Source organism: Macadamia integrifolia, unplaced genomic scaffold (assembly GCF_013358625.1).
Source record: "Macadamia integrifolia cultivar HAES 741 unplaced genomic scaffold, SCU_Mint_v3 scaffold1257, whole genome shotgun sequence".
NCBI lineage: Eukaryota > Viridiplantae > Streptophyta > Magnoliopsida > Proteales > Proteaceae > Macadamia > Macadamia integrifolia.
This window is the reverse complement of record NW_024868134.1, coordinates 147737-174658: the sequence shown is the minus strand read 5'-3', so window position 1 is coordinate 174658 and position 26922 is coordinate 147737. Positions and strand designations below refer to the sequence as shown.

Sequence of the window (26922 nt, the reverse complement as noted above, 5' to 3'; positions counted from 1 at the left end):
AAGGTAGTATAATAGGGGTGGTATTTATTCTCCTCTAAATGTTAGTCAATAGGGGCTGTAAATTGTATCCGCCACAATAGATCTCATTTTCTACATTAAAATATAAGAGACCACATATGCTATAGGGGCAATTTTTGTTTCTCCCGTGAAAGGGTAACAAATAGGGTTGTTAAATTTTGTCTCCCACAATAGATCACATTTCCTTTATCAAAGTAGATGGCACAACATATCCTCTAGGGGCGATTTTATGTTTTGCCACTAATGGGTATACTATAGTGGCGCTTGTTTGCCTCCTCCATAAGTAAGGTTTGTTTTCTTTTAATTGAAAGTAGCCTCAGTATCGGTATCGGTCACTGCCCAACCAACACGATACGGATCGGTATTGGTAATGATCGGTCAAGGATCGGTTAAGGATCGAAAATGGTACAGTTTTCCCGGATCAGTCATGGTATAGGCTAGGATCGGTCAAAAAAATTTTCTTTTTTTTAAATCTAAAAAAAATCAGAAAAATGAAAAACCAAAATGAAATAAGCCAGAAAGTGTCTACCAACTTATAAGACAAAGTGTCTACCAACCTATAAGAGAAAATATTGCACTAATGGCTACTTCCGCTAATGACCAGCTTGGCAAGAAGATTTGGAATAAGGCCAAGCTTGGTATGTTACTCAATCAAGGGATTGCTAATAAGGATTCCACCAAGAACCAACTTGGCAAGAAGATTTGGGATAAAGCCATACTTGGTATGTTAATCAAGGGATTGCTAATAAGTATTCCATCAAGGACCAACTTGGCAAGAAGATTTGGGATAAAGTCAAGCTTGAAATATTGCTCAATCAAGGGATTATTGATAAGGATACTAGTTCTAATAGAAATATGGTAAATTTGGTTTCCTTAAAAGATCTAAATTATCCCTATAAAAGGATAGTAAGTAAACCCACAAGATGATTATTATTGAAAAAAACATCTTGCCTTGGACTAGTGCGACGATTTCAACATAAATGCAATAGTTTGGTCTATCAATGTACCATCACTAGTTGGAGCAGAAGCAGGAGCCATCGATTCAGCCTAAACATCAAAAGAATGCTCCAAAGGAAACCCTAAGAGCCGTCATTTTTTTTTCTTTTTTTCCTTTTTTAAATCACCTTTTTTTTTTTTTTTAACAAACTAACTGATTCCCATAAAATATAATTGAATCTTAGAGTAAAATGAAATCCCTTGTACAAGTTGAGATCCATTTGAACCATTTTTTTAATTCCTTAATATTACAACCCTTTAGTTTTGGTGTAGGCACGCTAAATTACAACTTACAAAAAATCATCAACTTCCCACTAGAGCCCACAATTTGAAATGCTTGATTTGAAGACCCAAACAAATCTCAATCTTCTTCTCTTTCGGGGGAGGGGGGGGCAATAGAACTTTTTGCATAAATAAATGGTGGCCTCCTTAACATGGTGTTGCTGCCGAAAATCGGTATGAGCTGATCCTACACAAGCACAGACGGCAAAGGCCCGGAGCTTTGTCTGGGGTTAGTCCTCCGACGCTCAAGTTAAGGATTGGCCGCACAGTTTTTGTTATAGGAGTAATGGTGTGGGTATTGATGCTTACCTTTTTCCTTCTTCTCGGGCCCTCTTATATAGCTTTTAGGGTTTAGGGTTTCTCTTTTCCTTGGAGGAGTCCTCCTCGGGTCTACCTCCTTTCCTTTTAGAGTTCTACTCGGATACGTCCTATCCCCTTCGTGGGGATATTCTCTTCATGCGGTTAACGTGGTAGAGTCCTTGCAACCTCTGTTAGGTGGGTGACACATGTCCAGGTGCGCGACGTGTGTCCTTACCCTACTGGGCAGTCAATTTGGCCATATCAGGAGCCCCTTAACTCCCCCCAGGAGACTCTTCTTGTGGGAGTAATCAAATTTTTCGTCATCTTTTCTCTTTTCTTCCACTTTTTTTCTTTTTTTTTTTGTTTTTTTTTTGGCCTTATTCCTTCGGCTTCGGCTTTAGTTCTGCTTGTGACTGAGACCTTCGGTTAGCCGACGTGAAGACCTTCGATCAGTTCGGCTCGGCCTTGCCCGAGTCCCCAACCGAGGTAAGGACCTTCGGTCAGTTCGGCTCGGGCTTGTTCGAGCCCCTCGTCCGAGGTGAGTACCTTCGGTCAGGTCCGTTCGGCCTTAGCCAAACTCCCAACCGAGGTGTGGACCTTCGGTCAATTCAGTTCGGCCTTGCTCGAACCCCCGACCGAGGTAAGGACCTTCGGTCAAGTCCGTTCGGCCTTGGCCTGAACTCTCAACTGAGGTGAGGACCTTCGGTCAGGTCTGTTCGGCTTTGGCTAAACTCCCAACCGAGGTGTGGACCTACAGTCAGTTCGGCTCGGCCTTGCTCGAACCCCCAACCGAGGTAAGGACCTTTAGTCAGGTCCGTTCGGCCTTGGCCTGAACTCCCAACCGAGGTGAGGACCTTCGGTCAGGTCTGTTCAGCTTTGGCCGAACTCCCAATCGAGGTGAGGACCTTCAGTCAGGTCCGTTCGGCCTTGGCCAAACTCCCGACCGAGGTAAGGGCCTTCGATCAGGTCTGTGCGGCTTTTTCCTAAACTCCCAACCGAGGTAAGGACCTTCGGTCAGGTCCGTTCGGCCTTGGCCTGAACTCCCAACCGAGGTGAGGACCTTCTGTCAGTTCGACTCGGGCTTGTCCGAGCCCCCCGTCCTAGGTGAGGACCTTCGGTCTGGTTTGTTCGGCCTTGGCTGAACTCCCAACTGAGGTGTGGACCTTCGATCAGTTCGGCTCGGCCTTGCTCGAACCCCCGATCGAGGTAAGGACCTTCGGTCAGGTCCGTTCGGCCTTGGCCTGAACTCCCAACTGAGGTGAGGACCTTTGGTCAGGTCTGTTCAGCTTTGGCCGAACTCCCAACAGAGGTGAGGACCTTCGTTCAGATTCGTTCGGCTTTTACCTGAACTCCCAACCGAGGTAAGGACCTTCGGTCAGGTCCGTTCGGCCTTGGCCTGAACTCCCAACCGAGGCGAGGACAACCTGTCAGTTTGGCTCGGGCTTATCCGAGCCCCCCGTCCGAGGTGAGGACCTTCGGTCGGGTCCGTTTGGCCTTGGTCGAACTCCTAACCGAGGTGTGGACCTTCGGTCAGTTCGGCTCGGCCTTGCTCGAACCCTCGACCGAGGTAAGGACCTTCAGTCAGGTCCGTTCGGCCTTGGCCTGAACTCCCAACCGAGGTGAGGACCTTCAGTCAGGTCTGTTCAGCTTTGGTCGAACTCCCAATTGAGGTGTGGATCTTCGATTAGTTTGGCTCGGCCTTACTCGAACCCCCAACCGAGGTAAGGACCTTCGATCAGGTCCATTCGGCCTTGGCCTAAACTCCCAACCGAGGTGAGGACATTCGGTCAGGTTTGTTCAGCTTTAGTCGAACTCCCAATCGAGGTGAGGACCTTCGATCAGGTCCGTTTGACCTTGACAGAACTCCCAACCGAGGTGAGGACCTTCGATCAGGTCCATTTGGCTTTTTCCTGAACTCCCAACCGAGGTAATGACCTTCGGTCAGTTCGGCTCGACCTTGCTCGAACCCCGGACCGAGGTAAGGACCTTCGGTCAGATCCGTTCGGCCTTGGCCTAAACTCCCAACCGAGGTGAGGACCTTCGGTCAGGTCCGTTCGGCTTTGGTCAAACTCCCAACCGAGGTGAGGACCTTCGGTCAGGTCCGTTCGGCCTTGGCTAAACTCTCAATCGAGGTGAGGACCTTCGGTCAGGTCCATTCGGCTTTTGCCTGAACTCCCAACCAATGTAAGGACCTTCGGTCAGGTCCGTTCGACTTTTGCCTGAACTCCCAACCGAGGTAAGGACCTTCGGTCAGGTTCGTTCGGCCTTGGCCTGAACTCCCAACCGAGGTGAGGACTTTCGATCAGGTCTATTCGGCTTTGGTCTAACTCCCAACCGAGGTGTGGACCTTCGGTCAAGTCCGTTCGACCTTGACAGAACTCCTAATAGAGGTGAGGACCTTCGGTCAGGTCCGTTCGGCTTTTGTCTAAACTCCCAACCGAGGTAAAGACCTTCGGTCAGTTTGGCTCGGCCTTGCTCGAACCCCAGACCGAGGTAAGGACCTTCGGTCAGATCCGTTCGGCCTAGGCCTGAACTCCCAACCAAGGTGAGGACCTTCGGTTAGGTCCGTTCAGCTTTGGCCGAACTCCCAACCGAGGTGAGGACCTTCGATCAGGTCCGTTCGGCTTTGGCCGAACTCCCAACCAAGGTGAGGACCTTCGATCAGGTCCGTTCGGCCTTGGCCGAACTCTCGATCGAGGTGAGGACCTTCGGTTAGGTCCGTTCGGCTTTTTCCTGAACTCCCAACCAATGTAAGGACCTTCAGTCAGGTTCGTTTGGCCTTGGCCTAAACTCCTAACCGAGGTGAGGACCTTTGGTCTGGTCCGTTCGGGTGCAAACCTCGAGGGTTCGTACTCGGTGACGTGGCGACGCCATTAATGCTCGGGTAGTCGTACCGTTTTTCTTCCATCTATATAGTGTGGGTCCATTTGTGGGGCACTTTTCTTTTTGCCTCAGAGAGCCTTCCTTCGGTCTCAATGTTTCCTTCAGAGAGCTTACCCTCGGTCTCGGCTTTCCTTTAGTTTAGCAATACTCCGAAAGTAAGTTCCATGTCTTGTTCGTCGGGCTACAGTCCGTCATCCTCCAAGAGGACAAAGTCTAATCGTAGGTGTCGGAGTCCAAGGGAGGTCCGAGGGATGTCCTCGGACTCCACCGATTTGCCCTCTGCCCGTGACTCATCATCTGTGGCCTCACCATCCGGGTCTGAGGGTGGCTCGAACGGTGCAGGATTTAGGGAGAGGATGCTCGATCCCCGAGCCCAAACCCAGGAACCCTTAGAGGTGGAGGCTTTCCACATCGTATCCACCATGGATGAACCGAAACTGGAGGAGTTGAAGGCCTCCTTCAGTATTTAACGCTTTCGAGCTTCGGCTGCCCAAACCGTCTGACCGAGCCAAGTATCGGAACTCCGAAGAACTGTGCTTGTACAAGGAAGCGTTTAAGGCCGGCCTTCGGCTTCCCCTCCATCCCTTCTTCGCCCTTATGTTTCGGTACTATGGGATTTGTCCGACCCAGCTGACGTCGAACGGATGGTGGCAGGTGCTCAGCTTCGTCGTCCTTTTCTCAAGGCACCAGAGGCCTCTCTCCCTCCCTCTCTTCATCAACTGCTTCTTCCTTCAGGCCTGTAAGGGGCTTTCTAGTTGGTACTACTTCTACCCCTGGAAGGACCTTCGACTGCTGAGTGGTTACCCGATGTCGATCCACAGGTGGAAGGAGAAGTTCTTCTTTGTGAGGTCGTCCGAGGGGGTGCCCTTCAGCACCATCTGGGATATCCCTGACCTGAGGGAGGTGAACTCCGCCCCTGCCCTTTTCGGGGCAGATGCGGAGTCGATAGAGATGGCGAGGCGACAAGAAACCTACCCTCCAGTCGAGGCCGACTGCCTTAAGTCTGATGCCATACTGTTCAGATTCGGGCTTAGCCCGGGTGAGTTAGGCCAGCCCAAGCTTATTTCCCTCGGGCGTCGGTGTTTCGTACTGACTCCCTTTGTTTCTTCATGCAGTGCAAATCTCCAGGGCCGAGGCTAGGGCTATCGCAGCGGCGAGGCAAACCCAAATAAAGGAGGCCAAGGTGCGGGATGCCCAACAGCAACAGAGGCCGAAGAGGAAGGAGAAGAAGGGGCCCTCCTCCGAGACTCCGAAGAAAAGATCTAGGGGTAAGGGACCAAGCACCGAGGCAGTCTAGGCCCTCGCTGCTCCGGGCCATGACATGCCTGCCCAAGACTCCTCCCCCGTCGTGGACTTCAGAAGCCCGAGGGTGGGGAACATGAGGGCCGAAGTTGGATTTATCCCTCAGTGGTCGGTCAAGGAAGACGACACGTTGGCAGTCGCGCGTATTGCTCGTGAGCTGGTGATGAAGGGCAGTCTTCCCCGAGATGCCGTCGAAGCTCAACGACAAGGGACAACGGCTATGATAACCAACACTTGCATCTTCATGGCCAGGGTAAGCTTCGGTCCTCTAACCTTTGTTTATTTTTCACCACAACATTCTGACGTTCGGTGTCTCATGTAGGCCCACAACCAAATGGGTCAGCTGGCGGTTCAGGCTGAAGCTATGGGCCGAAACCTCGAGATCACCGAACGAGAGAAGGCAGTCCTGGAGAATGAGCGTTCAGTCCTCCTCAAGAAGGTGGAGCACCTGGAAACAGACCTCCTCCTCATGCGCTAGGAATGCGATCTGAAGCTTGCGGAGTTGAAGTCGCAGATGAAGGCAAGGGTTCAGGAGGCCGAGGCCTGAGGGGCCGAGAAGTATAGATCCTCCGAGGACTTTCGGGAGGAGATTAAACATGCCATCGCCCCTGGGTTCATAATGGGCACTACGGAGGTCCAAGACTGGGTCCTCAAGCGTTACCCAGGGGTCTCTTTGGAGGACAGCGGGATCATCTTCGAAGAGGAGAGTATTGAGGTGGCCCCATCAGCCACTGAGGTTGTCGATGCCGACGGTGGAGGCTGCAGTGAGGAAGGTGAGGTTCAGCCACAACGCGAGGTCCCTCTGACCCCCGGTCACGATGGCTCCGATCGAGAGACCCACCATGTTGAGGATGAGGCCATGAATCCGATGGACGCCCTCTTAAGCCACCCTGGGTCTCGGCTCAGCCTTTGAGCTTTGTTTTTTATATGAGCCTTCGGGCTTCTTCATGTTATCTCGACCTTCGCGTCTTTTTATGTACTCTCGGCCTTCGGGTCTTTTTTTTTAATGAATGTATTTCCCTTCGTATGCTTCGACTTCCAATTTTTCGTGTTCTTTCGGGTAAGGTGATCTTTAGCCCGTAGGTAGGTGCAAGAAGGCCAAAACCTATTGTTGGCAGCCTAAGGATCTACACGTCTACTTTATCACAACTCGGTCCCGCTCCCTCGGCTTATCCGAGAGGTTTCCCAACTCCGAGGGCTATAGACTTAAGGGATCTTGAACAACTGTGGTTTTCACCAAGTGTTGTGTTCCCCCTCAACTCCGGCCGAAGGGTCTTTTAAACTCTGGTATTGATTCAAAGATCCAGCCGAGGGCAGATCCTTCGACCGTCGTCACTCCCTACTAAATTGAGGACCTTCGGTCAGGTCCCCTCAGCCATTAGCCTGAGCCCCGAACTGAGGCGAGGACCCTCGGTCAGGTTGGCTCGGCCCTTGTCTGAGCCCCCAACCAAGGTGCAGACCTTCGGTCAATTAGGCTCAGCCTTGGCCCGAGCCCCCGACCGAGGTGAGGACCTTCGGTCAGATCGGCTTGGCCTTTGCCTCAGTCCCCAACCGAGGTGAGGACCTTCGATCAGCTCTGCTCGGCCTTTGCCTAAGCCCCCGACCAAGGTGTAGACCTTCGGCTGTATCCATTCGGCAAAGTTAAGGTCACCAGATAGGAGAATTCCTCTCAATTTCCGTAAACCAGCTTTCGTATTTTTCATGAATAAGATCCTCTGGAGTTTAGGATGAGGAATTACAACTTAAAAGTGCATAGGAGAAAAATTGCAAAAATTACAAAAACAAGTGTGCTTGCTACTTCACTACTGATAGAATTTTCTTAAATTCTCAGAATTCCAAGATCGGGGTACCTTTTCTCCCCCCGTAGTCTCTAGGTGATAGGACCCTGGTCGTATTACTCTTGAGACTCTGTAGGGACCTTCCCAATTTGGAGCTAGCTTCCCTTGATGTCTCGGGTCTGATACTTCAGCCCTTCTGAGGACAAGGTCACCCATTCTGAACTCGTTCTTTCGAACTTTGGCGTTGTAGTGCCTCGTAACCCTCTGTTGGTAAGCGGCCATCCTTTCTTACGAGGCGTCCTTGACTTCGGCCAAGAGGTCTAAATTCGCTCAAAGCCCTCCATCGTTTTCCTCTTCATTATAGTACTGAATCCGATGGGTTACGGCCCCTATCTCCACTGGAAGTACAGCTTCAGTGCCGTAAGTTAAAATGAAGGGTGTTTCTCCGGTGGTCGATTTCTCGATTGTGCGGTAGGCCCAGAGGATGTGGTGCAACTCATCTGCCCATAGTCCTTTGGCGTCATCCAGTCTCTTCTTTATTCCTTGAAGCAGTGTACGATTGGCTACCTCTGTCAGCCCGTTGGTCGGTGGATAACCAACAGAGGTTTTCCTGTGGTCAATGCCGAGGGCATCACAGAACAAGCCAAAGGTCGGGTTGGTGAACTGAGTTCCATTGTCCGTTACCACCACCCGAGGGATTCCAAATCGATAGACTACCGCCCTTTGGAAGAAGTCCCTTACGTTCTTTTCGGTTATCGTTGCCAGTGCTTTGGCTTCTGCCCATTTCGTGAAGTAGTCTACCGCCACCATGACAAATTTCCTGTCTCGTGGCTAGGGGGAATGGGCCTAGGATGTCGACTCCCCACATAGGGAATGGTATTGGGCTCGATAGAGATGAGAGCTCGATAGAGTGTAGCCTAGGAACGGGGGCGAACATCTGGCACTTGACGCACTTCTTGACTAATGATTCCGCGTCCTTCCTCATTGTCGGCCAGTACAGACCCTGCCTTAGCACTTTATGTACCAAGGCCCAGGCTCCTAGGTGCTGGCCGTATATCCCTTTATGCACCTCTCAGAGTGCGTACTAGCCATCGACGGTGTCCAGACACTTGAGGTACGGCACGGTGAACCCTATTTTATACAATGTCTCTTCCTTAAGAAGGAAGCGTGCAGACCTCATTTGTACTTTCCTTGCCTCGTCCCTATTCTCTGGGAGATTTCCTTCCTTGAGGTATTCGGTTATGGCATCCATCCAGCTATAGTCGTGTTTGCCTATAGGTAATACCTCTCGGGGTCTTTCGGTACTTGACTGTGGTAGCACTTCAAAATACACTGATCGTCCGAGGTCAGTGAAGTCGGAGGTGGCCAATTGCGATAGTGTGTCAGCACTAGCATTCTCTTCCCGTGGCACTTGCCTTATCTCAAAATCCTTGAATGTTATTATTCTTTCTCGCACTATCTTCAAGTACTCGGCCATCCTTTGTTCCTTGGCTTCATAGTCTCCATTCACCTGTTGTACTACGAGCTGTGAGTCACTATGCACCACCAGCTCCTGTACCATCAAAGCCTGAGCCAGATTAATTCCGGCTATTAACACTTCGTATTCTGCTTCATTGTTGGAGGCATCGAAGTCGAACCGTAAGGCGTATTCTATCTTGAAACCCTCGGGGCTGACCAATATGATTCTTGCACCGCTTCCTACGCTGTTGGAAGCACCATCCACATACAATGTCCAAGCCTTTTCTCCTCGGTCCTCGGCAAACTCCTGGGGATCATCAGGGAGCGTCGTCTCGGCGATGAAGTCTGCGAGGGCCTGTACTTTAATTGCGGTTCTCGATTTGTACTGGATGTCAAATTCTCCCAATTCTATGGCCCAGTTTACTAGGCGATCGAACATATCCAACCACTGCAGTATCTTCTTGAGGGGCTGGTCTGTGAGTACGCATACCATATGTGATTGAAAATAGGGCCTCAGCTTTCTTGCCGCTGTTATCAGGGCATACGCCACTTTCTCCGTCTTTCTGTATCTTGTTTTGACATCTAGCAGGGTTTGGCTGACATAGTATATTGGCCGTTGTTGCCTTCCTTCTTCCTTCGTCAGCACTGCGCTTGCCGCCACTGCTGATACAGCAAGGTACAGCTACAAGGTATCCCCGGTGTTTGGCTTCGCCAGCAGTGGGGGTGCGGCTAGGTACTCCTTCAGTTGTTCAAAGGACTTTTCGCACTCCTCTATCCATTCGAATTTTTTGGTCCCCTTCAGTGCTTTGAAGAAGGGGAGGCACCTGTCAGCCGATCGAGACATGAATCGCCCTAGGGCGGTGACCCGACCTATTAGCTCTTGGACTTGCTTCACATTCTGGGGTGACCTCATATCCCCAATGGCTTGTATTTTCACCGGGTTGGCTTCAATTCCCCTCTCTAAGACAATGAAGTCGAGGAACTTTTCCGAGGCTACTCCGAATACACACTTTGTCGGGTTCAGCTTCATGTCGTACCGCCTCAGCACCTAGAACGCCTCTTCTAAGTCTTGAATGTGTCGTTCCGCCTTCTGGATTTTTACGAGCATATCGTCCATGTACACTTCTATGGTTTTGCTGATCATCCCCTTGAAGATTATATTCACCAACCTTTGATAGGTGGTCCCTACGTTTTTTAGCCCGAAGGGCATGACTTCATAGCAGTACAGTCCTCCCTCAATCATGAAGGATGTTTTCGGGACATCAGCCTCTGACATCTTGATCTGATTGTACCCCGAGTATGTATCCATGAAGCTCAGCGCCTCGTATCCTGCCGTGGCATCAATGAGGAGGTCTATCTTCGGCAGGGGGTATGCGTCCTTCGGGCAGGCCTTGTTCAGGTCGGTGAAGTCGATGCAGATCCTCCACTTTCCATTTGCTTTCGGGACCATCACCACATTGGATATCCACTCCGAGTATTGGATCTCGCGGATGAACTGGGCCTTCAGCATCTTCGCTACCTCTTCGTTTATTTCTACTGCCTTTCGGGGGCGAAAGTCCTCTTCTTCTGTTGCACCAGCTTCTTCATCAGGTTAACATTCATATGATGTTCTATTACCTCTCGATCTATTCCAGACATGTCTGAAGCTGACCAGGCGAAGACGTCAGAGTTGTTCCAGAGGAATGAGACAAGTTTTTCTTATTTTTGCCTTAGCATTGTAGCCCCGATCTGGAATTGCCGAGCGCTATCCCCCTCTTCGGCCTCGACTTATACCAGATCCTTAGCCGGCTCCCCCCGTTGATGACTGACATCATCGCGCAGATCTTCTATTGGGAGCGCCTCGCCCGCCTTTTCTCTTCCCCACAAGGTAGTGGTGTAGCACCTCCGGGATGCCTCCTGATCGCCTCGACATTCCCCGACCCTGTTCTTGGTTGAGAATTTCATCTTGAGATAGGGGTGGAGACGACGGCCTTTAGTAAGTTCAAACCAACCCTCCCTAGTATGGCGTTGTATGCCGAGGTAATGCCTACTACCAGGAAGTTGATCATGATTGTTACTTGACGATCCCCGGTGCCGGCTCTTACTGGCAACTCAATCGATCCTTCCACTTTTACTGGGATGCCGGAGAATCCCTGCAACGGGTGTTCGAATTTCTTCAACTTTCATTCGTCTAGGCCCATCTTCCGAAAAACTTCCAGGAACAGGATATCAGCTGACCTGCCGTTATCCACTAAGATCCTCTTCACTCTGCAATCTGCTATGGTCATGGTGACTACCAGGGCATCATCGTGCGGGGTGTGCACCCCTTCCAGATCGTCGTTTGAGAAGAAAATAACCGTCCCCGTCCTCGCCTTCTTGTTCGACCATTCAGCCACATGCACGCTTCTTGCATAGGCTTTTCCTTTCCTGACAGAGACCAAACTTTCTCCAGCAGCTAGGCCTCCACAAATGGTTGCTATAACTCTAGTTGGGCTCTTATTCTCATCTCGGAGGTGATGGTCAGCTTCCTCGGGTGTCTGGTCCCTTCGTTGTTCCTGATTGCCTCTGCAGGCAGGCCCCCTTCTTTTATAGCATCCTCTGCCATCTCTCCGACGGTTATCCCTACGGTCATTACCCTCTTGGGCATCCTCCTTTTCGCGGTCCACTAATCAGCCTAGATATCCTCTTCGGATCATTCCTTCTATCTCCCCCTTGAGGTGCTAACAATCTTCGGTGTCGTGGTCGTGGTCTCTGTGGAAGTGGCAATACCTGTCCATATTACGTCTCTCGGGGTGCCGTCCCATCTTCCCTAGCCACTTCATGGCTCTGGCATCCGGGGAGTCCTTTATCTGCATCAGTACATCTGTTTGTCTCCGGCTCATGGGTGCGTATTTCTCAAACTTCCTTGGTGGACTGGGTGTCCGACCGCGCTCAGACTTTCATCTTTTGCCTTCCTCGGAGGGTTTGTCGTCGCCCCTTGAGACCCTTTTTCTTCCCGTCTTCCTTTCAGCTTCTTCATCAGCTTGAAGGGTTTCTTCCATCTGGATGTACTTACCGTATCGAGCTCTCAGCTCGGCCAGGTTCCTAGGTGTATGCTTTGCCAAAGACCTTTTCAGCTCCTTATCCTTGATGCCTCCCAGCAGGACTGTGAACTCTTCTTTCGGGTCTAGACCTCTGATCGTGATCTTCTCTTGTTGGAAGCGCTTCATGTAGGTCCGCAGTGATTCTCCTTCATGTTGCTTGACGTTGGTCAAGTTCAACGTAGTCTTCTGAAGGGGTTGGCTACTAGAGAATCTCTTCACGAAGAAGTAACTTAGATCGCTGAAGCTGTGGATCGACTTCGTCGGCAGACGGTTGTATCATAGCCTTGCCGCTCCTCTGAACGTCAATGGCAGGGCATGACACATAATGTTTTTCGAGACTCAATGGAACTGCATAGCGACTGTGAAGCCTTCCAGATGATTGACGAGGTCCCCAAACCCGTCGTAAGTGTCATACTTGGGCAGGCGAAAGCCGATCGAGAGTGAGTCCCTCATGACCTCATCAGCTAGGGCTGTGTCATTAGTGAGGTCTGGCTCGTGAGCTCTCATCTGATTTTCTGGCACCTTCTTGATCTCATCTTTTAGGTCCAGGATCATCTACTTTAACCCCAAGTCCTCGTGCCTTTGTTCGTCTCCTTGGCGTGGTTCCTCATGTGGGTCTCTGGTGGCACGTCGCGTCCTCCCCCTAGGTGCGGGACTTTCCCTCATTGCTCGGTTTCAAAAATTATGACTAAACCTTATCGATCATGTACTGCTCCGGTCTTCGTCTTGAGCTCTCTCGGGCTGGATATGGTGGCCTCGCGATGCTCCATCGGTCTTCTGGGAGACAGCTTTGGAGACCTCCTTCATTGCCTCGGCCATTCGGTCATATTTGTCCTGGAGGGCTTTGAATTACTCCCTCGTCACATATTCCTACGCCCCAGGAGGGGGCGGAGGATTACTATCTCCGCGCATCGAATATCCGGCCGAACGCTGGTACATCACAAAACCTTCCCGATCATCGTTCCCCCTTTCTCATCCAATTTTCATCGAAGGAGGGAGCCTTCCTGAAGGTTCCTCCTCCCCCACGTTCATGTTCGATGCTGCTCTTGTCTTCTTACGATTGTAGGTTCTCCCCACCATTATTGTCGTTCCCACAGACGGCGCCAATCTATTGCTGCCGAAAATCCATATGAGTTGATCCTGCACAAGCACAGACGGCAGAGGCCCGGAGCTTTGTCCGGGGTTAGTCCTCCGACGCTCGAGTTAGGGATTGGCCACACAGTTTTTGTTATAGGAGTAATGGTGTGGGTATTGATGCTTACCTTTTTCCTTCTTCTTGGGCCCTCTTATATAGCTTTTAGGGTTTAGGGTTTCCCTTTTCCTTGGAGGAGTCCTCCTCGGGTCCACCTCCTTTCCTTTTAAAGTTCTACTTGGATACGTCCTATCCCCTTCGTGGGGATTCTCTTCACGCGGTTAACGTGGTAGAGTCCTTGCAGTCTCTGTCAAGTGGGTGACACGTGTCCAAGAGTGCAACGTGTGTCCTTACCCTACTGGGCAGTCAATTTGGCCGTATCACATGGCATGACGCATTTTAAAGCCATGAGGGGAAATCTCTAAAGTGGACATTATCATACTGATCAAGGGCCTAGTTTGTTACAAACAGTATTAATCAACATTATGCATGTTGATTGTTAATTTACTATGCAATCAAGATGCTACTCCTCCTGGCGAATAGATGTTGTTATCTCTAATTGTCAGTCTCTCACATCTGTTTTTTCTTTTAGAACATAAATTGTGTACGCAGTTGTGGACTACTTGTCCTATCACTCTTCTTTGCATCGTTTTTCTTCTTATATATTGGGATTCCATTCCCCCTTTTGTGGCTAACGCCTTATATTTTGACCGTTGTGCCACTTCTTTTCCACTTTTACCAAAAAAAAAAACGCTTCTTTCCCACACTTTGTGGATAGATAATAGAATTTCCATTTGAAAAAAAAGAAAATAATAACAAGACATTCGAATATGATTCATTATTTTAGCTATACCAAGCTGTCTGAAGCCACTCATTCAAATGGATGAGTTGCCACTCTATTGATGAGAAACCAGGGGGGAAGCAATGGAAGCGGCTAGGGTTTTGGGCATGTGCCATGGATCTAAAGGAGGTCGTCCTCCAGATCAAGGTAAGTAGCGGCTGATCACTGATTCTAGCAACTGCCGTCTGGGAAATCTAATGAGGATGGAGGGGATGTTTGCAAAGATGGGGATATAGTGGGAGAGGGTGTTGACTCTCACGATCATCTCCCCAAGAAGTCTTATTCAAAGGTGGTGGGTGGTCCTTTGCCAAACGTGGATGATCTGCCTGATCCCATTAACGCTAGGAATCTCACAAAGATTGTTATCCCTCAGGATGCATATGAGAAGAGACTGTTGTGTTATCGCTTCGCACTTATGGCTAGGATAAACATCCATTTCATATCAGATCGAAGACGAATCGTCGTTGCAAAATCACGGAAATCAGGTCCTAAACTTCTTGAGTGTTGCAAGAACCAAATCCTCATCATTTACTGGTTGATCAATGGCAGCTAAGGTATCGGCCATAGAACGAATAGAGGGAATGTAATCTGTAACTGAATCAGAATTCTTTTGGAGACGTGAAAGTTTGTCCTTCAAATCAAGAACTCGCGTTTGCGACGACGGAGCGAAAACTGCAGAAAGAGTCATCCAAGCTTCACGAGAGGTTGAAGCACTTACCACATGAGAAATAGCAGTCTCATATAGGGAAGATATAATCCAACTCAGAATGAGCTGGTCTTGCCTATCCCAAAGAGCACTTGTAGAATCAGATGTTGCTGGTCGCTGAAACGATCCATCAATGTAACCGAGCAGATTATAACCTTTAAGAAGGGGAAGGAATTGAGCTCGTCAGAGGAGGTAATTCGTTGAAGTGAGTTTTAGCGAGAGGTGACTAGAAACGTTTGGCGCAACCAAAGAAGACAGTGGAGCAGCATTGAAGACAGAGCTTGTGTCGGCAGATGACGATTCCATGAATGAAATAAACGTAGAACTCAGAGGATGTCGGCTCTGCAACAAAAAACACAGAAAGAGAAAAGAATGAAAATCTCAGAGGCAAGAAGAACGAAAGCTCGTCAAAGCAAAACCGCTCTTGATACCATGAAGAGAATATATTTTCATTAACTCTACTATTACAGATTTGTTACATATATATATATATATATATATATGTATATATACATGACAGGCAAGTAGCCAATAACTGATTCAAGACTCAACTTGACATCACGTGGTCTGTTATAGATTTGTTACAAGATTGGTGTGCTGAGGTGGCATATCTCTATCATTTATTTGTCTCATTTTGTTTTCCACCTTATGCTGTCGAGATTATCAGCATCTTATAAGACATCAAACACTTATCTTTTTTGTTAGTCTTATCCTTTTAATCATATTTCCAGGGAGCGTAACTGATTCCTTAGCTTGGAAATTCAAGTCCTCTGCGAATTGGACTGATATTGACCTAAATTCACTCCTTGCTTGTCTCAAGTTGTATAACCTGGACACTTTTAAGTTTCTTTTGCTCTAATAATTGATTCATTTCCTTAAAAAATAAATACTTCCTTAATCTATCTCTCTAACGAACTTGGGTTCCCATTTTAACTTTTTCATCTATGGGTGTTGATCCTTTTAATGGGTGGCTATTCTCTTTTCTTTTCTTTTCTTCTTTTTTTTTTAAACAAGAGTGAATAGCCACCCAGTAAAAGCATCAACACCCATAGATGAAAAACTTATGTGATTATGTGATTTTTCTTTGAATTCTTTTACTTTTGATTTTTTCAGTCTAGAGGGTTTAGTAGGTTGATATAGTGTTTTCGCTTCAATTTCCCGGGTTTAGATATGCATCTTTTTGGGTTTTCTCCTTTCCCAAATAGAGTATTTCCTATTGGGTTTTCTGGATTTCTCTGGTTCTAGTACCAAGAAATTGTGTAGGGTTTGCATTTCACTTTACTTGTATGTTTTGAGGTGAGTTTGTTGGGTTTTGGTTTGCATTAATACAATTGCTCTATATGGACCCATAATGGTTTCGTCCACTTTGTTTTGGGATAGGCCCAGCGCAACCATTGTGGGAGTGGTTAGGGTTGGGTGGACTACTATAAGTAGTCATCCTTGGGTCCCTGTAGTCACATTATGTGATTCACAATTACTCACAGAGCTGTGGAAGAGATCCGTGAGCGAGACTGTAGAAGACCCTAGAAATTTGTTCATGAGACTTATCTTCAAGCGCGAGGAACCTCAGTTCATGGTAAAATCTTGTGGAGGTTTTTCAAACTACACACAGGTATGGTTCTAATCCCTAATCAACCCATGTTCTTTATCTGGACAACTACCTAAGGTTTATATTTGTTCTAATCACCATGAGGGGACGATCTTTCAGATTAAACTCCCTAACAAGTGGTATCAAAACCACCTTTCACGGTTTAGAACCCTAAAATCAATTTTTTTTTATTGTTTTTCTTTTTGGTGAAAAATAGGGTTTTAGGAGGGGTTTCAACGGAAAACGACCGTTGCTAGAATTTTTCACGGTCAAAATAAAAATATTCTTACATAGAAACGTGGGCTTGTCGTCACGGTCGCAACAATAGGTGGCACTCCCCATGGATCATCCGATCACTCCCTCACTCTCTCTCGGAGTTCGAAGAATCACTCTCTTGACTCGGTGCGGTGGGTCATTGTCAGGTCAACTCGGTTACTATTTCTCACACTTGGAGATATTTTTCAAGGGCTTGAACTGTTAGGGTTCTCCCCAACCCCTTAAGTTCCTAATTACCATTTTCATTCTTACCCGTGGATTTACACTCTGGCAAGATCCACGAGAGCCAATGGTAAAAAATGCTCCTCTCCCTAACAATTTCCAATTGATTAGAGGATGTTGCAAGGTTTCTTTTCTTGCTGCATTTTGGAGTTCATTTAATAGTCATTGTCTCAACAGATAGACCTCTATTAGTTCCTTCGGTGTTTCTTGCCGGTCTACCAACCTTGGTCTTCTTTGGTAAGGTAGTTACCATGATACTTGAAGTTTCAACTAACTCGGCCATAGGTTGAGTAACACGACCTTCACATTCAGAGCTGGGCCTGGCTTGTTGGGAGTGGGGGGTTGGTGAGGTCAGCCATATATATGTTAGGTCAAGGTTGGTTCATGGCTAGGATTATGCAACTGTTGAGTAGTATGGGGTTGGTTTTGGGTCACGATAAGTGCGTAGGAAATGGTGTTGATTATAGTAGTCGGGTCGGGTGTTGGGGTCGTAGGAAAAACATGTTCTCCATTATGTGATGCTACAAGGCAAAGTGGAGTACTGGGAGGCTACCTAGGTTGGCCAAGAGTATTGGAATTTTCAATCGATACTTGGACTAACTGCGGTAAGAGGGACAAGATAATTCGGAGGTCAGGTGAGTTGGCCAAATGGGGTAACATAGCAGACATATGGTGCTGAATCACTGTGTTATCGGACAGTTGGGTTGGATCCTGGGATTGGTTAGGATTTAGAGCAAGTGTGGACAAAATGGTGGTTGTTGCGCATGGAGTAGGCTGATCCGAAGGTATGCTTCACACCATCTATGTAATCTGTTGATTCACTGCTAGAGGGGACAGATGTCCTATGCTATGGGGGGCTGTGACAGTTGGGTTTTCTAGGTTACCCTCTGACATACCTGAGTTGTTGTCTTCTACGCTACCGGTGACCGGAGGAGCTATTAGATGGGTGGTGCGTCCTAGGCTTCCATTGTTTTCCTGTTGTCTCCGAGCATTCTCACGATTTTAGTGTGATGATTCCATAAACTGAGACGATGTGGCTCTCTCTAGCAAGCGAGAGTCAGATCCGAAGCGTCATAGTGTTGGGTTACGATTGATGAACTCCTCGGGCCTAGAAGTGGAGTAAACCTGCTTGCATCGAGAGACCTCACGACCAATCACTCCATAATGGTAACACAAAATAGATACGTTCGTAGCGGACTTTTACATCTACGTCAAAACCAGAGCGCCTTCGAACATAGACTATAGCTTTTAGTGGATTGGTTATATTCACCAAAACCCTACAACGAAGGTATTGGCCCCCATTTGAGAACCTTGGATTTTGAAGGCCGTAAAAGGGGCGCCCACTTAGGAAGCAAGTTGGTGAGCAAATGGGAGTGTATAGATGCTCCTCAGGGATACCGTGGAATTGAAGTCCGAACTCGGAGGGGGTGAAGGACCAGTTACTATCTTCACGCCACTTTGAGGACGAGGTTTCCAGCCACCGTCCAAGGCCCTTCGTTCAGCACATAACCAACACCAGTGTTCCTACGCGTGTGCGTCTCTCTCTCTCTCTCTCTCTCTCTCTCAGGCCACGTTCCCAGACAGAAAACCACTTCCTAAATGAAATTACATAAAAGCCAACTCGATTTACTGTATGTAGAGCTCCCAGACAGAGAACCACTTCCAAAATGAAATTACATAAGGGCCTACTAGATTTATTGATCCTGTCATACCGACAATTGCCCACGGCATTCCATTGCCTGAATCATGTGTAGAACACATTAGAATCACGTCCCACTGAGAGACCTATTTATCTCACAACTACCCATTAGGATGGGGAATGACGAAGAAGAAAACAGAACATTACCAAGAATCGACTAAAAGTAAATTGAATAACAGAACCCTTACTATCACAGTTTAACCAAGAATTAGCAGCTACAATATACAAAACATTTGTCATCATTCCCCCCATGAAATTTAATGAACTAGTTGACAATCAATATTCTAGCTACAACATAAGTTCAATAGAAACATTGGAAAAGGAGAATTTAAAATGTCCACTCCAAGAACGAACTGGTTTCAAAAACCAAGACGCTACAAGGCCATCTGAAGCTGAGAAACCATGAACTAGAACCAAGGTTTCCCTTCATATTCAAATTGTTCCCATGATCCTCAGACCATCACCTCATCTGAAAGACCTAGCTCCAAGCGTAAAATGCAGTCAATCGCTTCAACAGTGCATCTCCTTCGCAAGCCTCGTATGAAAAAATTGAATTCCAGTGACCTGCTGCCCCTTTCTCACTATTGATACCCAACGTTTACCTTACAGGCATAATTTGACCTTGGAGGGAAAAAGCCATTACAATAATGGCAGCCATGTCATTTCACCCTTCTCCTTCGGTCCTTCTCTCTTTCTCTGCCTTTATCTCTATCATGATCATCCCTCTCTCTGCTTCCACTCTTCTCACGGTCCCTCCTCCCCCTTTCATTTTCAGGCTCATGAGATTTATTTCTATCAAAGGGCCTCTCCCGATCCCTATCTACATCATTTTCTTTTTCCTTATCTCTAGACCTGCGCTGCGGACTTCGGCTATGGCTCTGGCTGCGATGTCGCTTCCGTGAATATTCACGGGAATCATCTCGCCTGTCCTTCCTCTCCAGTGACAACCTTTCTGCAATGTCAAAGGTTCAATTCAATCCTTCCATCCAATCACAATCATTAAACCAGGGAGGGTTTTCTCTTATCTTTTTTTTTTTTGTGTGTGTTGGGGGGGGGGGGGGGGGGTGCGGGGTGGGGCCAGGAAGGAAGGGGGGGAGGAGGGGAGGGGGGAAGGCAGCCAAAATGGTTGTCAACAATTTGTTGACGATTAAAAGAAAAGCAAGTAAATCTGGATGAGATGGTTATATGCATGACATGGCAACACTACATACTACATAGGACACTACAAGGAATCCGAGAGCATGCATCTCTATAACTACAAAGATGCAGAAAACAGTCCGATTAGGGGACCAAATGAACTAAAATTACACACTATTGTGCTATCAGATAGACTATTAAACAGATAGAAAATGTATGAGGCCAAAGAAGCCTATGTTTAAAATGAAGTTCTGGAAAACCCAAAGCAAATTCAAGCTGGTAACATAATTTGAGAACCAGATTCAGATCTGCCCAGTTCAACCATTGCTTTGTGAAGTCTCAGTGGTTCAACAAAAAAATATGCAAGATTATCATACAGAAAAATCAGAAAAGAAAATTGAAATTTTGCAAAGGAAGGGCCCATTTGATAACATTTATGGAAACGTGTTTTTCCGTTTTTCTGTGCTCAGAAACGGAAAAACACTCAAATTTCTGTGCCTAGAAACAGGATTGGAGAAACAAGTAACAGGTATTTTTCTGTTTATTGAAACACATGGGAGGCAAAAAATTGGAGAAAGGCCTAATGATTTTCGACCAAAAGTTTGAACTACTTGCAAGGCAACAAAAAAAGCTCTTGCCCTTCATTGTCTCACAAGCTTCCATATCCCAAACCCTTCGCTGCTCGAATTCAGAAGAGAGAAATCTGAACAAAGATAGAGGGAAGGAAAGCTCAAGAAGCTGTTGCATGCTCAAGTTTGGACAGCGATGCAGGGAGAAACTTGCGAGCAGCAAAGCGAAGGGAAGTCACTAAACACTGCCTGCATCGTCCTCTCTCTTCGGCAGTGGCTGAAGCAAGATGGCACCCCCCCCCCAAAAAAAAAAATTAGGGCTTTAACTTTTGATGGTGAGGATTTACATGCTCAAGTTTGGACGACGACAAGGGGAGAAACTTGTGATGAGCAGAGAAGCGAAGGGAAGTCACTAACTCAACACCGCCTATGTCGTCTTCTCCCGCCGTCACTCAACTCTCTCTGTGGCAGTGGCTGAAGCAAGATGTCCCAGCCCTTCCATTAGGGCTTTAACTTTTCATGGTGAAGATTTACTCTGTAAAATCAGCATTCTCTTCTTCTGTTTCGTGTTCGTTCACCATTACCAGCCATTAATCTTGGCTTCGGTGATTGCATTCGTCAAAGCTCATGGGAAGCCTGGGATTCCAAACATGGTCGCTAGATGGAGCGAACCTGATTCTTCTCGTCGCGTCCTTACTGCTTCAATGGATGACCGTAAAGATGACCCTGTATGTTGCCCTTGCTTTCTTTTTCTGCTCCAGTTGCATATCACTTCTAATTGATGATTAAAACCTTGGTTCAATCCACATTAAGTTGTATATAAAGTTTTTTTCCATTTAATGAGAGTTCTGTTAGTTTAGCAGCTACAGGGTCTTTGTTCCAACCTTCCAATTCTAAAACCCCATAAACAAATTGTTTTAAGTAAATATGTTGATTTCCAGAACAATTTGATCCTCTGTCTTTCTTGTTCACAATGATAATAATTTTTTGAATAGCTATTAAATTACTAGTGCTTGGAATTTTCTGCAGTTGCTGGCTGAAGCAAGGAAAAATGGCTTGGTGAGTTCCTCCTTGGATCAGTCATTTCATTCTACACATTTCGGCTATCTTAGAGCAGTTTTGTGGTGATCCTCGGTTCTGGGCGTGAACTACAGATTGAGTTGCTTAATCCTTTGAATGGGGATCTTTGTGTCACCATACTATCTCTGGGTTACATTTATTCAGAAAAGGAGCCTTCATCCAGGTATACTTGTATTTGGTTTTGAGGATTTCCCTCAATGATTCCCAAGACTTTTCTGTTAATCTTTTTCTCCAATTTATACTGGCAAAGTTATGACCATTATGTTGTCCAATACTTAAGCGGGATTTCAACCCTCCCCCCCCCCCCCCCCCCCCCCCCTCCTCCTTTTCCTTCTGGGGAAATTTGCATTTAGTTCTTGGTAATATTGCTTTATATTTTTGCAGTTTTTGATAGTTCTACCATTCATGTTAAAGCTTCTGTTTTTCATACTGTCTCAATCTGGAAAATGGACAGAGGGAATGATCTAAATTTCATTTGAACAATATTTCGATATTTTTTATTTCATTGACACATGGACAATTCTATATCCTAAGTAACCACTTGGACCTGTAAATCTTATTTCGTACATTTTTTTTTAGGCATTATTAACATATTACATGAGAATCTTGTTTCACCATTCAACTTTATTCAATACCATACTTGATGTCAACGACATTGTATGTATATTCTTAAGTATCTACTTAGATGCGTGTAATACCAACTGAATGAATGTCTGTATCATAATACACTGTTCAGCATCACCATATAACTGTATGATGCTTTCAAATCTAAGATCTATAGTTTCAAAGCTTGGTTATAAAATCCATGCATTTTGGTAAAATAATTGTGAAGAAATCTTTTGTACTGTATAGCATGGCATCCCCCCCCCCCTTTTCCCAGTATAAACTGATCCCAAACCAGAAAAATCCAGCAAGAGACTATTTCAGACAGAAGCACAGAAAGAGAATATAGACCAGAAATAAAATAAAATTTATCCCTGGCTTGAGGATATCAGAACAAGCTACAAACCTGGTTTGAGTATTAGACATAACCCGTAGAATAACTCCGCAAATTATCTTTGAAAACGGAGAAGTGGAATGACCTGCACAGCCAATTTCTAATGCTACTAGGAAAGCTGGACTGCAGTTCTGGACCTGGAATTCCAGTCGCTGGAAACAGAATTTGACACTAGAATTCCAGTTAAGAGTTATACGAGAAACTGAAGTACTAAATTTGAGATATACAGATCACTAACTAGAGAGAGACATGAAGAATAATGCAATCTAGAATTTAGAAGAAGATTGGGTGTAACAGGTTAGAAAAAGTAATAATAAGAAATAGCACAGAACTAGGAGGAGGGAGCGCAGGTATGGAATACCTATCCTGTATGCATTGCTCAGGAACACAAAAACTCTCATGAAGACTCAAAAAATCTTTAATCAAGTCATGTCTTATTGATGGGATGTGTATAAGTTGCAAGAAAACAAGTAACAAAATTGAAGAAAGAACGGAAGAGAAGAGTAGTGCATACAGAAACAGGTTTTATCAAACACCAATGCCTTCGGGAAACATTCCCAGAAACAGGTTTACCAAACGGTTTTGAACACCCCAAAAACTATCATGATCCAACAATTTGGAAGTCTAGAGGACAGCAAAACCAATTCATGTAACATACAATCCTAGCCACTCCACATTTAGATCACCAGTGATTCTCTAAGCCGGTCTGGATCTCTAACGCCTTGGGAAACTGGTCGAGATAGATGAAAGCACCTTTTTCCCCTTTTCCTTACCAGGAGGCCTTTGAACCTTCACCTCCCGCCTGGCCCGGAAATAGAACCCAGCCACCCTTCTGATCCAAACATTTCTGCAAGCAGAGGGAATCCAGAGCGTTGCCCCCCTCCTATTACAAGCACCCAACCTTCCTTTTGCTCTTCCTTCGGTTTGGCTCCACGAACACGCCACCTAGGAGCCCTACTCATATTCAAAAGGCGCTACTTCAATTCAAGCGCAAGCCCCCCACTTTGACTATCAGCAAAGTACCAAAGTGGTTGTGGGAACGGAACGAGATGCTTTGGTTACTGGAGAACTCTTACAAAGGCGACCCTCTTGAGTTTCTGGCTGTTTCTGTCATTGAAGTAGCCTTTCATCGCCTTACCCTTCCTATAAGTGAGTTGAAGTCACTATCAGCCCTACTGAAGTACCAAAGATGCACTCCACCCAGTGACTAAGAAATTGGTTTGCGACTTAAGGAAGGAGGGCAGCGGCGTTCGTCCCTCAAAAGCCGACCAGCTTTCAATACTAGTTGTTACGTTACGCTACGCTCCCATTTTTTCAATCTAATTGAATAGCTTGGCCTAGGGCCCACGGAGCGGTAACTCAAGTGGGAGAGCCATGTTATGAGTGACCTTATTGCACGGTTCAAAGAGCACTTCTGTGTGTGGATAGAATGATAAAATTTAAAAACAAATATTCTAAAATTCTAATACTAATATTAGTATTAGAATATTTCTATTCTAAATAGAATAAAATGAAATAAAAAGAAAATTTATTTAAGTATATTTAATAATTGAATAAAAATCAACTATAGGATCCCCTGAGGGAATGATTTGTCCAACAAGAAAAGGGTTAAACTCTCTTTCCTCAACTTTCATGACCCACCATTTTGGGAACTTCCAGTGCCGAAGTCATTGAATGGATAAGTCGCCAATCCCTAAAACAGACTAAATCTTTATATACGTACATATAATTTACGTATACATGGCGCCCCAATTCTATTTCTTCGCTACACCCATTTGATTTGTATTGATTCAGATCAATATGAAATAATCGAATGTAAATTCTTGCTTTTACATCTCGAATTCCTGGGTTTCTGATTATTTCCAATAGGGATCCCAGGAGGTTTGGCATCTATGCCCCCTTCCCTCCAAACAGTATCGAAGCCTTTCAGCTCATACTGCTTACACTCCTAGATCTTCACAGCACCTCCTCCACCATAGTTGTGAGTAGAGAGCAGCTCCAAAAAGCTAGGCCTACTTAAAAGTTGGAAATACGCTTTCAACAACGTCAACATGACCACGAAAAAAGTACACTATGTGATGTAGATCCACATTATGGAAGGAAATATGAGAGGAAGAAGGGTCCAGCCTTAGTCCACCTAAGCGGCTAGGGTCCAGCCAAGAAGCCAGCCGAACCCCTACTTGGTCCACCTGAGTGGCCAAGTACAAATAAGGGCCAATTGGGCCCATCGGCTAGGGGAATAATTAGTAGTTGTTTTTAATTAATTAATGGGCCATTGAGCCCATCAAGTTGAATAAGTAGTATGTCGAGTCCAAATTGTCTTAGGATTCTATTTGTTTTCCACATAGGTTTGTTATTCCTAGTCCAATTTTGAATTCCTAGTTGTAGTAGGAGTGTCTAGTCCTATTGGGAAACTAGCTCCTAGTTGAAGTAGGAGTGTCTAGTCCTATTGGGAAACTAGCTCCTAGTAGTAGTTTGATTGTTATTCTGCCCTCTATAAATAGAGGAGTCTATGTACTCATAATTTCATATTTGAAAAAAGAATAATTGCAGTCAATTGCTTAGAACAGCCGGGATAGCTGTGGGTGAGAAGCCCGGGCCGAGACAGCCGCTCCTCCCCCACTTTTCCCTTTGTTTCTTCTTGTTTAAAGCTTTCTATTTTATCCTAAAGTTACTGCTGTTGAAGTATACGACTGTTGTGAGTATTCAAAAGTTCAAATCTGTCCAAGTTACAAACCAGATTTGATTCTCTCTCCTGAAGCCTGCGATTATTTCTCCTAGGTCAGAAAATCAAGAAAGCTTGTAACTTCACAATCAGCCGTCAGAATCCTCTCAACTTTGGGGATTTTTGTACCCTCCTTAGGGACTATCTACGCCCAAGAGTACAGCTCAATCGGACTCTTACAGAATTGGCCACACATCTCTCCAGCTCTATAGTAGGTCTTTCTCTCTCCTATCGGGTTGTGTTTTGGGCTGGTTTTGCTCCTATATGGGTATTGTATCCTTGGGGGTTTATTTGATGGTATTATTTCTTTGTTTCCTAGTCCCATTGGTATTGTATGGGGTTATAAATTGCTAGGTTAGTTTCTTATAATCTACTCCTGCATTAAGTGGTATCAGAGTTATAGCTCAGACAGAAGAACCCCAACCCACCCTTCAAGATGTGATGAAAGCAATCCAAGCCTTATCTACGAGGTTGGATGGACATGACCAACAGTTTGTTGACCTAAAAGAGAGTACTGTTGCCCACTCTAACACCTAACCGACTGTTGCCCAAACTAATGTTCAACCTGCTGTCAATTGCATTGGTAATGTTCCCAGAAGAGTCACTATGCAACCTAGAAGGAATGTCCCAGCTCATAATGATGAGTATGATGAGTATGACAATCAGCTTTATCAGCCTGACGATACGTACAAGGTCAAGTTAGAATTGAAAGGAGGCACAATCCCCTCTATTACCAGGACTGGGTAGCTTCCTTTGATGACTACTTCCGGTGGTACCGTATACCTGAAGAAAGGAAAGTTCAATTAGTTGTCACTAAGTTAACTGGTGGAGCTAAGGACTGGTGGAGGAATGAAGAGAATAGACTGATCCACAGTCGTCAGATGTCTCACAATTGGGAAGACTTGAAATTTATCCTTAACGATAGATTCTTACCACCCACCTACCGACGTCGACTCTACGACATGCTGAATACTCTCAGGCAAGGTAATATGACTGCAGGAGATTATATTGATCGTTTTAATGAACTGTTTTCACGAACAGGTGCCCATAAAGAAGATGAAGTACTCATATCCCGTTTCAAACTAGGGCTAAGGTATGATATTAATGAGAAGTTTGGTGTGATCGAAATACCCTCCTTAAGCACTTGTTTTGACAAATCACTAAAAGCAGAGGATCTGATCAAAACAACCTCCAGAAGGTACATCCAGCCAACTGACAACAAAAAGCCTTATGTACCAACCAAACCCACCGGATTTCCTACCCGAGCTCTACAAGATACACAGGATAAGGGGAAGGCTCCAATGGGAAGGGAGAGTGGATCTGTGACATGCTACAGTTGTGGAAAGACTGGACACACGGCAAAATTCTGCCCTAAGCGGGGACGATCCAACTCTGTCATTAGTGCCATCGAATCCAATCCGGATTTACAAATCCACGAACCTCAGGATGACGATTGGACTGTTAATGTTGCAGTTGAAGGAGAGGAGGATGAACTGGAAAATGAGCTTACACCAGAGAATGATGATCCTCATGCTTATGTCAATGTGGTTGCAAGAATCCTAGTGTCTGAAACTAAGGGTGAAGACTGGAGGAGGCACAATATCTACACCTTAATGTCTAATGGACCTCACAAAGCTCAAGTGATTGTGGACAGTGGAAGTTGTGTGAATGTGGTATCTCAAGCCTTTGTCATTGACGGAAAGCTTAAGACTGAATCCCATCCACAGCCATACAAGGTATCTCTTCTAGACAGCAACACCATGGCTGTAACTCAACGGTGTTCAGTCCCATTGAAGGTCTTAGATTATGAAGAAAGTGTATGGTGTGATGTCATCCCCATGGTCCTCACTGATGTACTACTCGGAAGGCCT

The 26922-nt window shown here is 46.1% G+C and overlaps 1 protein-coding gene across 5 annotated transcripts in view; it reads right to left on the bottom strand.

Annotated features, from left to right (window-relative positions):
* Window positions 1-18686: 18686 nt before the first annotated feature.
* LOC122063231 (protein RRC1-like) overlaps window positions 18687-26922 on the bottom strand; it is a 50691-nt gene continuing 42455 nt past the window's right edge. For all 5 annotated transcript variants that reach the window (XM_042626934.1, XM_042626936.1, XM_042626935.1 and 2 more), the window contains one exon: window positions 18687-19495. In XM_042626934.1, coding sequence (XP_042482868.1) covers window positions 19203-19495 — 293 coding nt within the window. In that variant the 3' untranslated portion in view covers window positions 18687-19202. The remainder of the gene's footprint in view (window positions 19496-26922) is intronic.